The following is a 17,361-nucleotide window of genomic DNA, read 5'->3' on the forward strand; positions in this document are numbered from 1 at the left end:
GCTGAAATTGTATGCATGAACATGTGACCCTTACTTATCTTTTTTTTACATTTGGTAATTTCTTTTTTTTTTTTTGGTTTTTTTGAGACAGGGTTTCTCTGCGTAGCCCTGGCTGTCCTGGAACTCACTCTGTAGACCTGGCTAGCCTCGAACTCTCGAACTCAGAAATCCGCCTGCCTCTGCCTCCCAAGTGCTGGGATCAAAGGCGTGAGCCACCACCGCCCGGCAACAATCGGTAGTTTCATTTTGGTTTTTGAGACAGTATCTAATGGAGCCCAGGCCAGCCTCAAATCCCTGATCCCCTACTTCCCCTTCCCAAGTACAGGGATTGCAAGCATGAGTAAATTTGGCTGTTTTAAGTCTCAATAAAATTGTAATTTAAAAGAAACATCGCCGGGCAGTGGTGGCACATGCCTTTAATCCCAGCACTTGGGAGGCAGAGGCAGGTGGATTTCTGAGTTCGAGGCCAGCCTGGTCTACAGAGTGAGTTCCAGGACAGCCAGGGCTACACAGAGAAACCCTGTCTCAAACAACCAAAAAGGAGGTAGGGGAGCAGGAACCAAAAAATTGGAAGAATTTTAAACAAGGACAAAACAAAGAATGACAGAGGTGGGGGCCTCATGGATGGCTGCTACTACTAGGCAACCTAACTTAGTTCAAGCCCCTTTCTTCACAAATACTGCATAGCTTTCAGAACTACGTAGTTACTAGGGAGGCACAGTTTTGAGGCATGGTTCAGTCAGATGCTCTCAGAACAAAAAAAATCTATCCAAGCCCTTCAGTGGTGCTGGTAGGTAGAGCATTTGCCCAGTATGTACAAGTCTGAGCTCCAGCTCTGAGCAAAGAAAAATTTACTAGATACTGCTACTAAGTGCACACTCTGTACTAACCTAAGTGTGCTGGAAGCAAAGTTAGATACTTTGTTGACAAAGCAGAGGCCACACAAGTCTACCAAGATACATCCTTAGCTACTCTCCCCCTTTTGGTTTCTGGAGCCCAGGATCTCATGCATGTTGTCCTTGAACTCACTACGTAGCTAACGATGAGTTTGTTTGTTTGTTTGTTTGTTTGTTTGTTTGTTTTGGTTTTTTGAGACAGGGTTTCTCTGTGTAGTCCTGGCTGTCCTGGAACTCACTCTGTAGACCAGGCTGGCCTCGAACTCAGAAATCAGCCTGCCTCTGCCTCCCAAGTGCTGGGATTAAAGGTGTACGCCACCACTGCACGGCTGCTGTTCTCTTTTTAAAAATATTTATGTATATGTATGTATTCCTAAGGGGGGACGACACCATGTGCACGTAGCAGCTTGTGAAGGTTAGAAGGGATCAAATCCCTCAGAACTAGAGATACAGGTGGTTGAAAACAGCCCTAGAACTTAGCTTCTTCAAAGAGGAGAATCTAAGGAAGTCTTGAAAGGTGGACTGGCAACAGTAGGAAACACATTCTAAGTAGTGGTAAAAACCTGAACTGAAGTCAGAGAACAGCCTTCAGTGGAGAAGACTGACAGCTTCAGCTATCTCAGACATCCATCTCCTTGGGCTATGCCCACAAGCTGAGTTTGCAGCCTCGGCACACTGAGTGGGGTCTGATACCTCAGTCTATCAGCTGTCTGTCTGTCTGTCTGTCTGTCTGTCTACCAGATCAGGGGCCAGAAGCAGGGTCTCTGTGGTTCAACTGGAGCTTTACCACTTCTCTCTGCTGTCTCTTGGATAGGATACATTCATGAACATATCAGCATCTGCCTCTTACCAGCCATGCACGAAAGCTCTAAGGCTGGTCATTAGGGGCTGTTGGGGCCATGAGAGCCTATAGACTCCTCAGGTGCACTCTAGATTTGATCTTGGTTCTGCAGGCTAGAGAGATGGCTCTTCCAGAGAGAGGACCTGGGTTTGATTCCCAGCACCCACTGGCAGCTCAGAACCCTCTGTAGCTTCAGTTCTGGGGACTGGCATTCTTTTCTAGCTCCTCATGCACTGCATGCATATGGTGGACACTTAACACACAGGCAAAAACACCATATGCAGAAAATAAAAAATAAATCTTAGAAAAGATTTTGGCTTTGTAATGAGAGGCAACCATCAATTAAATTTCTTCCTGTCTCCGTGTAGCCCTGGCTATCCCAGAACTCACTCTGTAGACCTGGCTTGCCTCAAATGCAAGAGATCTGCCTGCATCTGCCTGAGTCCTGGGATTAAAGGTCTGGTCCACTGTCTGGTCTATCAGTTAAATTTCTAAACTCAAGTTTTCTCAATAAATACAGCTAACAGGCTGCCTAAATAAAGCACATGTCCTCAGAGTTAGTACAAAGAGAGTGTACTGTGATAGTTCCCTTCCCTGCCCCTCGAAGACAGAAGGAACTCTGGGCACAAAGAAACCAACTGGAGAATTAGCCACAAAAAAAAGCAGAAACCACAAATGGATACACAATATCCATCTGGTGAGCACACAAGAGAGTAGGGACAACATGAATAGATTAATCAGCACTGTACTTAGTTGGGCATAGTGACTCAAGTTTGTAACCCTAGCCAAGACAGACTCGGGTAGAAGGAATGCCACAAATTCTAGGCCACCCTGGGCTATACACTGAGTTCCAGGTTAGCATGGGCTACATAGTGAGACACTGTCTCAAAAATACTAACAAATTAAAAAAAAAATTGAACTGACACTTTAATTTTTGCTTGAAGGGGCTGAAGGAACAGTTCACTGATAAAATGCTTGCTTTGTGTATGTGAGGCCTGCGCTCAATTCTCAGTACTTAAAAAGAGGTTGGTTTTGTTTGTTTGTTTGTTTTGCTTATGTGAAATCTGCAAAACAAAACCTTCAAGGTAGACATTTAAAAATGAGTAACAATAGTCAGGTGTGATTGAAATCACCATTTTTCTGTTCTTGTTTTTTCCTGAAGCTGGTCTTTCTACATAGCCCTGTTTGTCCTGAAACTATGTAGACCAGACCAGCTTCAACTCAAGAAACTCACCTGCTTGTGCCTCTCCAGTGCTGGGATTAAGGGCATTCAGCACTGTTCCTGGCTTTGATGGTGCACACTTTAATCTCACCACCCATAAGGCAAAGGGATCTCGAGTTTGAGGATAGCCTGGTCTACATAGTGAGATCGTAACTCAAAAGCAAAAGTCTTAACTCTGATTGTCACATGAGAAATAAGTTGGATGATCACAAGGACTGAAAAACATAGATTACTGACAGCTGTGATCTGTCAGGGCAGTGGACCTGAGAAGAAAACTCATATCTTACTAGGTTAAGATGTCTAAGGTGGTCCATGCCTTTAGCTCCAGCACATGGGAGGCAGAAGCAGGATGGTAAGTTCAGGACAGCTTGGTTACACGGCAAGACCTTGCTTCAGAAAAGGAAGAAAAACAAAAATCACAAGAATAGCATCAGAAAAAAAAAAAAAAAGAAAAGAAAAAGAAAGAAAAAAAAGAAAGAAAAAAAAAGAATAGCATCAGAACTTTGGAAATGTTTTAAAGAGAGAAAATGAGGCTGAATCTGGGCTCATTAGGGTTGAGGAAGGGCAATGCATGATGCATGTAGTTTGGGCTGTGTTCTGGAGGCCTGCCTGGGTGCAGGATGGACTAAGGACCTACCTTCTGTGTTCACCACAATGATGCCCTGTACTCCTTTCTGGCTCTGAAGCCTCTTGAGTGTTTCCTCCACTTCTGCCTGCCAGAAAAGGAGACCAAGATTAGGAGTCAGCAGGCAGACTGGATTAACTTCTTCAGATCCCAGCCTGTGAATGACATTCATCTAAAAAGCAACTAACACCCAGGCACTTGGCAATGCTCCAAAGCTGCTCAGGCCAGGCCCATATGCCATGTTCCTTAGGTCACCAATGGCACCCTTGAGGTCCAGCCTCAGCATGAGGAACACTGCTTGTGGCCCTTTACACCAGGCAGTTATCCCCTCCCTGCCCATCAGCTATTTGAGAGCAGAATATAAATACCATTCCCTGGAGTACAGACACACTCATGACCCAAGACTCACACAGTATTCTGATGAACTGGAAAAAACAAAAATAAAAAACCTAAGTGGTAGCTTTTAACAGGAAGGAGGCACTTACTTCTTTGTGGGTTAAATATCAAAAATGAAAATATTTCAAAGGGAGCAAAATGACCCAATAAGGATAGACTCAGTGACTTAAAAAGCTGTCACCCCAGACACAGTGACACTTGGTATATAGGAACAGGAAATACATCTCAGGAAGAGTTCTGATTATCCAGAAACTGCTCAAGGTGGGATGTCCTAGCACAGAGAACCTGTTAACTGAGCAGATAATGAAATGTTGGATTCTCTGTCATGCATGCTTCTACATAGCCCTGGCTTTCCTGGAACTCACTCTGTGGACCAGGCTGGTCTCAAACTCAGAGACTGCCTGCCTCTGCCTTCTTAGTGCTGGGATTAAAGATGTGTCCTAACACACCTGATCCTCCCCACTCCTATTTAAAAAAACAAAAACAAAAACTTACAAAGCTGCTTTTGTGAAACCAAACAGTTTTCTAGACCACCTGAGACATCACCTCTTCAAGACCTAGTCTGCGACTCTGATCTACCATATGAGACATATGTCAGACACTGTGTCTAGCTACTCAGTCCGAATGATCAGCAGAATGGGTACCCGTAACAGAAGTCTAGCTGATCTTCCTCTCCCTATGGCTGGAACCTGGTTTTGAAGTGTGCTTAGTCCCCCTCCAGAGGCTTGGAATCTAGTTATAAGCTCCTCAAAGGTAGAGTCACAACAGGCATTCAGATTTCTGTGAGTTCAAGGCCAGTCTGGTCTACATAGTGAGCTACAGGACAGCCAGGGTTTTGTAGAAAGACTTATCTCCAAAGGGGGAGAAGGCAAACGGTCTTTGGAAACAGGGGTGCCATTCACAGAAAGAATGGTTTTCCATCCCCTGGGTCCAAAGAGCTAGAACTGGGAGTGGTGGTGCTCCAAAACTGAAGGTAGTACAATGGATTATTTTTATGAAAGGCTCAGGCTGACAATCTGGGCAATAACAACCTACTACTTTCTCTAAGAATAGTGCCAGATGCTACAGAGATGGGTAGAGGGTTCCTTCTATAAACTGGCAAGCAGCTTGATGCCTTGGTAAAAGGCCAGGGTTGTGTCGAGCCATTTGCCTGCTTCTGTGAAGAAGAGAGAGAAAAGTCAGCCTGCCAGGCAGAGTCAAGGCAGGTCAGGATGTGTTGGCATGGCAGATTTCCCGGCCTGCTGAGGCACGGAATGACAAGAGGAGATGCACCTGAGGCTATAGGAGCTGAAGATTCTACTGACCTTGGTGTGAGGAACAGGGAGGATTTGGGATGAGAACTGATACCTTATGTGTATATTTCAGCAGTTGTTTCTGCTAGCTTGTGGCTTTGCTTCCCACAGTACTGTGAGGTATAAAAGGGCTAAGAAAAATAAACTAACTCAAGGCTGATGTGGTACTGACCTGTAGTCCTCCCATATCTATCTCTCGAATCTTTTTTCTGCCTTTCCTATAATTATCCTCATCCCCCCACCCCCTCAGAGGACTGTTGAACTCATGCAGGGGCGGGGATGGGTGGGTCTGGAGCTCTGAGAGTTAGGGGATCAAGTGAAGGATAGTGAGGAAAAAGTGAGTGCTCGAAAAAAAATAAAAAAGGAGCTCAGTGAGTAATAGACATAGGCAAACACAGATAAGAGAGTGTGGAAAAAGGAAAAGACATAGAAAAAAAAAAGGAAAAAATGCAAAATGGAAACAATCATATGCTTTGCTAAAGCAGGGCAACAGCAATTACATAATTTTTTAGATGTTGCAGAGAAGGTTTGTCCTCAGTTTCCTGAGGAAGATACAGTAAATTTAGCAACCTAGAAGGTTAGAGAAAGACTTCAAGAGTATTATGATGTGCATGGGACCAGGTACAGTGCCTGTAGATACCTTTAGTCTTTTGACTCTAATTAGGGATAGATTAGATCCTAGACATGAGAGAGAAGCATCATCCAGGATGCTAGCAGTCCCAGAGCAGGTTGCCACGTACCACCATGGTGGAGGTGTGCTGGGCCATACCAGCTGGGAGCAGTCCCCCTCCAGCCCCATTCCGCACCTTCTCACATAAGGCACAGGTGAGTTATGATCCAATCCAGCAGGTTAAAGTCTAAGAAAATATGTTTATAGAAAATGTTTGAGACTGATAAGTGCAAGTGATGAAGGTTAGAGGATATAAAAAGAAGTTGGATGATGATGACTTAGAAATAAAAAATACTTCAGATGAAAGATGTTTAAAGTTGGTAAATGCAAGTTATAAATGTTAGAGGGTCTAAGATGTTTTAAGGTCTATAAATGCAAGTTATAGAGATGTAAGAAATGATTTAAGGTATAGAAAATGGGAAACGTTTCCTATTCCCACTACAGGCTATTGCCATCTCAAAGTTCAGAATGTTAACATTGATCAGTGGAGTTCTGATAAGCTAATGTGACATTGGCAGTTAACAATTCAGCCATAAGCTCAAGATTTTAATTTCCCTTTTGTTGTCTTCTGAATATAAACTTAAAAACATCTCTGTTCAGTCTGCATATCTATAGCTGTAAACCTTTAGCTTTTACTAAGTCTCAAAGGCATGAGTCTACTACTGATGTCTAACATACCTGTTAACTATTTTTCTAAAATATGGATTTCAATTCAATGGTATACCCTTTTGTAAACCAAAGTTCACATAAGCTTTGGGGAATCAAGAGTCCTAAGACTTGGACCCTGCCTGTAGCAGATCAAATGGACTCCAGATAAGTACATCTGCCTGTTCTGATCCAATCCAGCAGGTGGCCATAAACATAAGTTATATAAACTAACATATATTATACAAGTTAGCAATTATATACATCAAAACGTGTATATAATAATTGCTTACATGTTCACATATGCAAATATATAAAAATTACCCACATTAAATATAAGTTATAGGCATTAAATATAAATTATATATAGAATATAATTTATATGTTATTATACTATATACAGTAACTATAAAATATATTATGTACTTTAAATTTACATACACTAACTATAAATATGTTAAAATATGAATTAAGTATGAGTTAATTCTATTTAAGTTATAATCTATATAATACACATAATTTCACATGTCCTCAAGGACAGGAAATTATGGAACAATCTCAAGGAGCTCTAAAAAAAAAAATCAGTTACAAAAAATAGAAAAAGAAGTTGTTGTATACTCTTTCACCACAAAATTTTATTTTGATTTTTTTGATCTTGGATGCCAAGGGACTCTCTGCTGCTGAGTGTCTGTGGCATCCTACAACTAGGCATACTTATGCCTAGGTGAAATGGAAGGATCCACTTACTGGAATATGGCATAGTCCTGATCCAGTATTAATAGGGGAAGAGGGCACGTTTGTGGTTTTTCACAGGATGCTGAAGGAGCACACTCGCTGCCAGAGTGATTGGTGAGACATGCTGATGCTGGGACAAAGAATGATGCTGACCATATGCTGACAGTGATCCTGCTGAGTGGCCTGACAATGGAGACAGGGAAGCTGTAACTGAGAGTATGTTCCTGACCCACCTTTGGTATATCATTCTGTAAGGTCAAGGCCAGAAGTACTTGAGACCTCTAATAATATTCAGCTGTTAGGATTTCCTTGGTCTGAGAGTAAGAATGTATTCCAAATTAGTGAATTACACTGCTATGGGTCAGTACCTACCTATTTGTTTTACTAGAAGTAGTACCAATGCTGGATGTGTTTCTGTGGACACTCAGACTTAGAAGATGATTATCTCTAAGACTGTAGTACAAAGCATTAAGATGGGAATGCCTGTATCTCAGACTGGACAAGCTGCCTTGCCTCAGGCTTTTAGATCATCTTCAGGACAAAGAACAGGAAGACTGTGGAACCTGCCTTTGAAAAATCAAATAGAGAAGTTGTTACAATGACCCTCCTCTTTCCTTTAATGTGACCAGTTATTCTGACTCAATAATGGACTGGTCTGGAAATCAATCCAATATTGGACAAAAAGAAATGACAGTGGGCATTTAGAGGGCTGGTTCTGGACATTTTCAGAGACATATTTGGAAATTGGCAGCTGCTTTGTATGATGTTATGTTTGCTATAGATCAGAATGGAGCAGCTTCTGGGGTTAAGCTAAATGTGACATCCTGCATTACCCCACTTAATCTTTTACTAATTGGGAATGTTATCTTTGTCTAAATAGTCTTTTGTCTAATTGTGATTCTGTACTATATGATGGTCTACCTGTACTGGCAGTACATCAACCAGCTTCTATTATGATTCCTGTAAATTTATCTGGCCCCTGGTATTCTGAAAAAGGCCTACAAATACTGAAGAATTAGCACACACTCTGGCAAGGAATAAACATATGGTTGGGCTGATCACTGCCAGTGTTGTTGCTCTCATAACACTTACAGCCAGTGCTACTACTTCTGCCTTAGCTTTAGCACAAGAGGTATAAACATCTAGTTATGTTAACCATCATGTAACCAATGCCCTGAGCATACGAGATGATTTAGATAGAGGCTAGAAGAACTGACGCATCCTATGGTGTGGTACAGATCATGGGAGATGAGGTACAGGAATGGAGGTCAGGAGCCAAATGTATAATGAAAGTCAGCATAACTGGACCCGAGTAAAATGGCACCTTTAGGATATTTGGCATAAAACTGATACTTCTTTAGATCTGTTAGCCCTACATAAGTAGTTGAAGGTTTAAGAAATGCAAAGCCGCTGGGCAGTGGTGGCACACGCCTTTAATCCCAGCACTTGGGAGGTAGAGGCTGGTGGATTTCTGAGTTTGAGGCCAGCCTGGTCTACAGAGTGAGTTTCAGGACAGCCAGGGCTACACAGAGAAACCCTGTCTTGAAAAAACCAAAAAAACAAAAACAAAAACAAAAAAAACCAAAAACAAAAAAGGAAGGAAAACCCTTTGTCTTTTGATGCGCTAGCACTGCAAATTATATTCTAAAAAAGTTACAGGCTGCTTCTCTTTCATGGTCTTCATTTGCATTTGTCTTATTAGATGTAGCAGGACTTGGTCTTATGATCCTTTTTATGGCATGTTTATTACCTGTTCTTTTGACAAAAGTCATCTCTTACAGATGTCAAAGCAGAGTTACATAAGTTCAAGCTCCAATGTCTTCCCTAGCAGAAGTTGGTAGTCAATGACAGGTAAGATCGTCTTGAAAACCTTTTCAAGACAGGCCACGAATACAAGATTCTTCATGTACCAATAACAGGTAAGAGCTGTGTTTCCAGATAGTAACCTAAGACATACACAACTTTCTGCTTAGTAACTGATAAAGGGCCTCTTATAGATCAAAGTTTTGACAGGTAAGACTCTTTCAGAGGTGGATCAACCTAAGACAGGACATGAATGATAAGATTCATGTACTGATGACAGGTAAGGTCCATACTTCTTGAGGGGATACCTAAAACAGGTACAGTCTTTCTGTGCCAATAGCTGAAACAGCTTTGGCTTATGTAGGGACATGTGGGGGAACACTTCCAGAGTTAACTTTGACTGATTTATTGGTTATGATTAATCATGGGTCTGCTGACATCTGTCTTTGTTTTTAATTAAGACATGTGTTATAACCTGCCAAGTTCCTCCACTTAGCCATACTTCCTTAAGAGACTGTCCTAGCCTGAAGGAAATGGCCTTAGTCAAACATAGATACTGTGTGCCATAAACCTGCTACATAAGCATTTGTGGTCATTGTTTATCTTCTTGGAATTGATCATGCTTTGTATTGCTTGCCTTCAAAAGACACTGAGAAAACACTCGCTGGCATGGTATTAACCAGCAGCCCTCCCATCTCTGCCTCTTGCATCTTCTTTCTGCATTTCCTATAATCATCCTCACTCCCTTAGTCATGGTTCCCATGTTGACTGACCAGCTAGCTCCAGCAGTTCCATCTCACTCTTCTGGCATCCTTTGACACAAATATGCAGGGAAACACAAATTTTAGCTCCACCCCTCAGAGGTCTCTACAATGGTGGCTGTGGGGCTTGATACATTCAGTATCTAAAGAATATATGTGTGGTGGCTTCAATGAGAATGGTTCCCATTAGGCTCATGCTTGAATATTTGGACCCCCATCAGTGAAACTGTTTATGGAATATTAGGAGATATAGTCTTGAGGAAGATCTTCAGGTTTCAAGAGACTCAGGCCACTCCCAGCCCGCCTCTGCCTCCGATTTACAGATGAAGATATAAGCTCACAGACAGATGTTCCTGCTCCCTTTGTAAAACCCCAAGCCAAAAACAAACTCATTATAAGTTGCAGTAATTATTTGAATGCCTAATCCCCAGTTGGACTGTTGAGGATGAAGAGGTGTGACCTTGTTGGAGGTGTGTCACTAGAGTTGGGCTATGAAATTTGAAAAGCCTGTGCTAGGCCTTCTGTCTGTCTCTTCCCACTTGCTCCCTGACTATGGACCAAGATACAAAGCTCCCAGATACTGCTTGAGTGTCCTGCCTGTGTGCTGCTTGTCATGATGAGATAATGGACTAACCCTCTGAAACTGTGACCAAGCACCCAATAAATGCTTTCTTTTGTAAGAGTTGCCTTGGTTGTGGTGTTTCTTCACATCAATAGAAACATAACTGTGATGGTTTGAATATGCTAGGCCCAGGGAATGGCACTATTAGAAGTTGTGGCCCTGTTGGAGTAGGTGTGTCACTGTGGGTGTGGGCTATAAGACCCTCCTCACCTTCTATGCCTGGAAGTAAGTCTTTGACTAGCAGCCTTCAGATGAAGATGTAAAACTCTTAGCTCCTCCTGTACCCCTGCCTGCCCAGATGCTGCCATGCTCCCACCTTGATAATGGACTGAACCTCTGAACCTGTAAGCCAGCCCCAAATATATGTTGTCCTTTATACAACTTGCCTTGGTCATGGTGTCTGTTCACAGCAGTAAAATCATAACTAAAACAATAACTAAGTCTGTTTGGTTTTTGTTTTTGAGACAAGATTTTCACTTTACAGCCCAGGTAGGCCTCCAACTTGTGGCATTCTTCCTGCCTAATTTTGTTATTTGGTTTGTGGAGACAGGGCCTAATTATATAGCCTTGTTATTAATATGTCTCAGTATATGTGCATATGTGTCCACAGGTGCCTGCAGATGCCCAAAAATGGCATCAGGCCTCTTGGAGCTATATGGAGTTAAAGACAATTGTGAACTGCCCAACATAGGTGCTGGTATCCAAAGATTAATCCCCATGATTGAGCAGCAAATACTTTTAGTAATTCAGCCATCACTATCACTCCCGATTAAGCTAAATCATGTGAAAGTAAAATACTCCAGGCAATAGAGAAGAGGAGACAGGGTTCCTGCATTCTCTAGTTAGATGTGTTTGCATCAGTAAAGCTCCAGGATTGTGGAGTCTGGTGCCACCACACGCAGTATCTCAGCATTTTGAAAGATTCCAGGCTAGCCTGAGCTACATAGGGAACATGTGTCTCAAAAAAAAAAAAAAAAAAACCTTAAAAAACACTAAAAATCAAAACAAAAAAGCAAATGAGGCCTTGAGTTCCATCCCTAATATAGCAAAATTTAACATAAAAAAAAACTTTAAAGACATTGCATAAAAGCTGGGCATGGTGGCACATGCTTTAATCTCAGTGTTTAAGAGGCAGAAGCAGGTGGATCTCTGAGTTCAACACCAGCCTGGTCTACACTCTGAGTTCCAGGATAGCCAGAACTACACAGAGAAACTCTGGCTCAAAAAAAAACAAAAACAAAAACAAAACAAAACAAAACAAAACAAGCAAAATGATTAAGAAAAATAGTATGTGTCCAACTGGATTTAGAAACAGAAAACACATCTAAGATAAATTACGAACACCTAAAAGATTTTCATTCCTTGTAAAGGGATGAAAACTCAACAATGCAGGACCATTTTAATGCTGGTGTCATTAAGGCAAAACTCTCAAGATTGATAACCCCCTGGGAAAACCACACAACACAGTGTAGGAAGCATAAGTACTACTCCTTTTGCCTCAGAAATGCTTTGCTTGAGACTCATCATAAATAAATACTTCATTTAAAAGAAATAACCAAAAATTATAGACCACAGCATTATGACTGAGTTAGGAACTGGAAACAACTTAGACTGTATACCAGGGCAATGGTTTGCCAAATTCTGTTGGACTCATGGCTGAGTGTGGTGGTGCACAAATGTAATCCTAGCACTCTGGAAGCAGAGTCAGAAGATTTCTGAGTTCAAGGCTGGTCTGGCCTCTATAGCAAGTTCCTGGACAGCTGACACACACACACACACACACACACACACACACACACACACCACTTTATCAACTATTATATAGTAAATAGAACGAACATCATAGCTGGGTGATGATGCACATGTTTAGTCCCAGCACTTAGGAGCAGAGACAGATGGATCTCTGTGAGTTTGAGGCCAGCCTGGACTACAGAGTGAGTTTCAGAACAGCTACACAGGGAAACCCTGTCTTGAAAAACAAAAAATACATATAATGATGTAATAGCATGGTTTGGTTAAATGCTTTTAGGCAGTAAATAAATACCAAACATGGCCATCTTAAAGATACACATGTTAAGACAGGAAAAGAGGAAACCAGCTATATGGTAGAGTAAAACTGGACAAAAGGTGTGGATGGTTTTATTTAATAGATCTAATAGATCTAATTCCACCAACATGAACTACCCTATAGAATAGTTCTATAGGACAGGAGTGTCAAAGATAAGGGTAGTTACTACCAGCACTGTGGAGGAAACTAACTAAGTGGATGAGCATAGGGTACTACTGTGCAGCCTTAGAATGAAGTAGGTTTGGAAAGGTAGGTGTATGTGTGTGTGTGTGTGTGTGTGTGTGTGTGTGTGTATGGAATGAGAATGAGGGTGTCCTCATATGATCTGAGCCTCATGAGTGGGGGCTCAGATCCACAGGCTCTTGAAACGATAGTTTGGTTTTCTTTTGGAGTGTATGCGTGTGTGAAAAGACAGGGTCTTACTACTCATCACTGACTAACCTGAAACTATGTAGACCAAGTTGGCACTGATTATAGAGAGAGCTGCCTGCCTCTGCTTCCCAAGTTATGAGTCACCACATCTGGCAACAGTAGGTATTTTTTAAGTGAACGGAGGAGTGAATTTTACACACACACACACACACACACACACACACACATATATATATATGAATGAATGCATGTGTATATATATTCATACATACACACACATTCATACATATACATACATATTGTGTGTGTGTAGTATATGTAATTATTTTATAATCACATTATCTGTTATTATCTGTGATATCTGTGCACATGAGTGTAGTGACCCAGGAGGCCAGAAGAGGGTGTTGGTTCACTGGAGCTGGAGTTACAGGTGGTTGTGATCTGTCTAATGTGGGCATTGGGAACTTAACCCTGTTCCTCTGGAAGAGTGGTATTTGCTCTTAATCACTAAGTCCTTGCTCTAGATCAGAATAAACATCTTTTAGTATTTTGTATTATAAAGTAAACCTTCTGGCCAAAATTACACTAATATCAAAATATACTAATTTTGAGTATGGTGGTACATACCCAAAATCCCAGCAGTTAGGAGGTAGAAGCAGGAGGATTGGAAGTTCACGGTCCTCCTTGGTTAAATAGCAGGTTGTGTGCTTTATAAGGCACAAAGAAAAAAATAGTCTCATGTACCAAACACATCAGAAAGGAAGCATACCCAGCTGTATGTCTGACAACATAGTTAGCTTGTGGGGAGGGGTAAGGAATGACTACATGCACTTCCTACAGATTATATACAACAGTGCTGCATGCGTTCATTTGGAATGTTCATCTAAATATGTAGCAATTTTACGAATGTAAACAATATAGTACTGATTATAGAAATCTACCATGTATGAAAAAACAGAGCACATACACACTTAGTAAATTATTCCAGGGGGTGCTGGTGGAGCACACCTTTAATCCCAGCACTTGGGAGGCAGAGGTAGATCTTTGTGAGTTCTAGGCCAGCCTGGCCTACAGAGGAACTTTCAGATATATATACACTGGTCTACAGAGGGAGTTTCACATATACAGATGCACACAGACAGAAATATAGACACACAGACAGACAGATAGACACACACACACACACACACACACACCCCTGTTTGTTCCTTAAGGAGACCGAAGCTCGGATTAGGGATGGACGTGAGAGAGATTTTCCACTTAGATCCTTTTGTATTTCTTAAAACTCTCAATATGCTATTAAGATTTTTAAAAATATATTGATGTATTTACTTTATATATGCAATATGTGCATGCAGGAGCTTGCATAAGTCAGAAGGAGGCATCAGATCTAGAAATGGAGTTTTAAACAGTTGTAAGCAGACATGTGGGGGTTGGGAATTGAGCCTGAGTCTTCTGTAAGAACAACAAATACCAATGGCTGGGCCCATCTCTTCAGTTTCCTATTAAAATTTTTTTATAGGTAAGTGTGAAAAATAGCATTGCATAGATTTGAAGCAATAGTGTTTTTGATGAAGTAAAGACATTCTTTATTCTATATTGTGAAAAACACAGAACCCCAATTGAACAGACGATACTGGCCACAACAAATGTACCACATAGTTGCCTCTAGCTCAGTGGTTCTCAACCTTCCCAATGCTGCGATTCTATAAGAGTCCCTCATGTTGTGGTGACTCTCAGACACAAAATTATTTAATAATCTCATAACTGTACTTCATAACTAAATATCTGATATGTGATATGTGTGTTGAGACACACAGATTGATAACCACTGTCTAGGTGATGCCATTCTGTTTCATTCTCAGGTGCATTTCTATTTATAACTTCCTGGGGCTGAAAAGATGCTTTAGTAATTAAAAGCACTGGATAGTCTTCCATGGGAGTGAGTTTGACTCCCAGCACCTACATGGTGGCTCACAGCCATCAATAAGTCCAGTTCCAATCTGATCCCTGACCAGGCATGTTATACATATACATGCAATCCCTGAGCAGTATGCTGCAGCTGTCAAAACAGCTGCACCTCCTTTCCTGCCTCAGCCTGTAGCCCTCACAGGAGCTGACCTGAGTGGTGGCAACTCCTTTCTCGGTTCAGCCATCATGAGGTACCACTGAAGGAGTTGTCCATAGTGTCGGTATATCCTCTCAGCAGTGATGGCACCTCAGCCAAAGCTGCCTGCAGCTGGGAAGGCTTTCCCATCCTAGCTCATGGTCCTCGTGAAGGGAAAAGGGGGTCGAAAAACCCCACCAATTCCAGAGCTCACCACGCTCAGGACTCCAAATCCCAATTAACACTCACTCTGGAAATCTCTGCCCCCTAAGAAATCCTATGTAAGCCCTGTTGTTTGTTCAGTTTCCTGCTGCCCGCTCCCCACAGCAGAGACAGCCACCCCAGGATTCATCCCTCCACACCCTGGATTTGTCCAGGCAATGAGGCTCCTGAGCTCCTCAGCTCAGGTGGGGATGCCCTCCCGAGATCTGCACCACCTCTGCTGAGGAGATTTCCTCTCAGAGCTGTGTAATTCCTGGCCCAGTGTCTCAGGATGCCCTTCCATTGGGATACCTTCTCCCCTCAGAGCTGTGTGATTCCTGGGCTTCTGAGGAATGCCCAGGATACCCTTCTATTGCTGCAGGAACACTTAAAATACATACAAGCAAAATACTACTTATATACATAAAATATTTAACAACTAAAAAAAAAGTTTCTCTTAAGTTTTTCTTTTTCGACACTGACCAAAACAAAAAACCAAACACACACACACACACGCACACACACACACAAAGCTTGGGCGTTTTATATCCCAAGCTGCCCTCCAACTGCAAGTCCTTTTGCTCTAGCCTTCCCAGTGCTGGGATTTCAAGCATGCACCGTTGTAAATAAGATTCTGAGGTTTGATTTAACGATGGAAAAGGCCTTTTAAATTCTGTACACTTGTGAGGGTTGAAAACGCCACCCTGTTAAGGTAGGCAGAGATTCTGGGATCCCCAGGGTGGAGCCCTCGGGTTCCTGACCCCAATGTCAAACTTAGTCCACAGGCGGCAGTCAAGCCTGCAGAGTTCCAATCCCAGGGACCGCTGTCTTTGGATTCCAAGTGTGAAGATGGCGCTAATGTTCGTACCTACTACACAGAGCGGAGGAGGCAAGGCAACGCACTTGTAAAGCGTCTACGCCTACGGTGCCTCCCATATGCCTGCCGGACTTCAGGAAACGCAGCAGCCTGGCTGGTCGCCCAACACTGCCCAAAATGCTAAACTATAATCGAGCCGGAGGGCGGACCTCCGGGGGGGCCCCTCACACACCAGCTTCCGGTCGCTCCGCCTCGGCTGGGACTAAAGGCCCGCATCCCCCGTCCCGCGGGGTGACGCCCAAGGACTAGAACCCCTGCCCGGGGACGGCCACGCCGGGCGGCCGGAGCCCACTACCGCCGCCTTGGGTGGACACTCACCATCTCTCACAGATCCAGCAGCTCCGAATCGCCAACACTCAGCCTCGTTCCCCGCCCTTGTGAGCCTGCGCACAGTCCTTCGTGAAAACGGACAGATTGGGCAGCCTATCAGAGCCAAGACTGATGGGGCGGGCTGACGTGAGTCAGCGACGCAAGGACGCTTCCCACTGGGAAAGACGGAAGCTCCTGTGGAGAGTTTCCTCTCCCGTTGTGAGGACCAGTCGTCAAGTCTCACGTCTGTTTTCGGTATTCTATCGAGGCCCCTCGGCTGAAGCCAACTGTTGATGAACTCTTTTTGGCCCAGATTGAGGCATAGAGAAGGGACCTAAATGACCTGAGGACATAGGCAGCCCCGAGATTGGGCATCTCAGGAGCAAGCTCTGGGATGAATTAGTCAAGGCTGCCCTGTGCGTGTACGGTCTGGGGTCCGGAACGCCACCGCACGCCTGTTTCTTGGGAGAAACTTCTTTACTTCTCTGCCCTGCCATTTTCTCACCTCTTTAGAGGATCCATTTTCCCAGAGTCCTGTCGTGTCCTCTGCTCATTGTGTACTCTTGCAGGTTATGAAAAATATCCGGGTTTCTAGCAGAAAACCTAGCTTAAAACACTGGCATGTAACGAGCCTTTGTCAGGGGAAAGTCGCGCACCTTACCTCAATAGCCTCACTATATGATTGGCACCCTCATTTTCTTCACGAACGTTTTTTCCTCGCAATGGGACTTGCTGAAACCATGCCTAATCAACCCCTGAGTTTCATGACAAGTACCTGTTTTTCAGTGCATGGGGTTTGCATCAAGAACGAAGCAGCAGGCATCACTCAATCAGACCAAGGATAACGGTATCTGTATTGATGTCCTGTGCACCTAATATGGTAGACTAAGTGAGCATGATCTCCCTGATATTTGCCACA

The 17,361-nt window shown here is 43.0% G+C and overlaps 1 protein-coding gene across 3 annotated transcripts in view; it reads right to left on the reverse strand.

Annotated features, from left to right (window-relative positions):
• Dynlrb1 (dynein light chain roadblock-type 1) overlaps positions 1 to 16,557 on the reverse strand; it is a 24,173-nt gene extending 7,616 nt beyond the window's left edge. The window contains exons 1-2 of one of the 3 annotated variants that reach the window (XR_003712371.1): positions 16,129 to 16,457; positions 3,597 to 3,672 (exon numbers count right to left, since the gene is read on the reverse strand). Coding sequence is in view for 1 of the 3 variants with exons in the window: in XM_028775324.1 (XP_028631157.1) it covers positions 3,597 to 3,672; positions 16,452 to 16,454 (79 nt within the window). In the remaining 2 variants the exon portion in view is untranslated. Of the gene's footprint in view, positions 1 to 3,596; positions 3,673 to 16,124 lie in introns of all 3 variants that reach the window. The other 2 variants (XR_003712370.1, XM_028775324.1) reach the window with 2 other exon arrangements.
• Between the last annotated feature and the right edge of the window lie 804 nt (positions 16,558 to 17,361).

This window comes from Grammomys surdaster, unplaced genomic scaffold (genome assembly GCF_004785775.1).
Source record: "Grammomys surdaster isolate TR1022 unplaced genomic scaffold, NIH_TR_1.0 254, whole genome shotgun sequence".
NCBI classification, from domain to species: Eukaryota; Metazoa; Chordata; class Mammalia; order Rodentia; family Muridae; genus Grammomys; species Grammomys surdaster.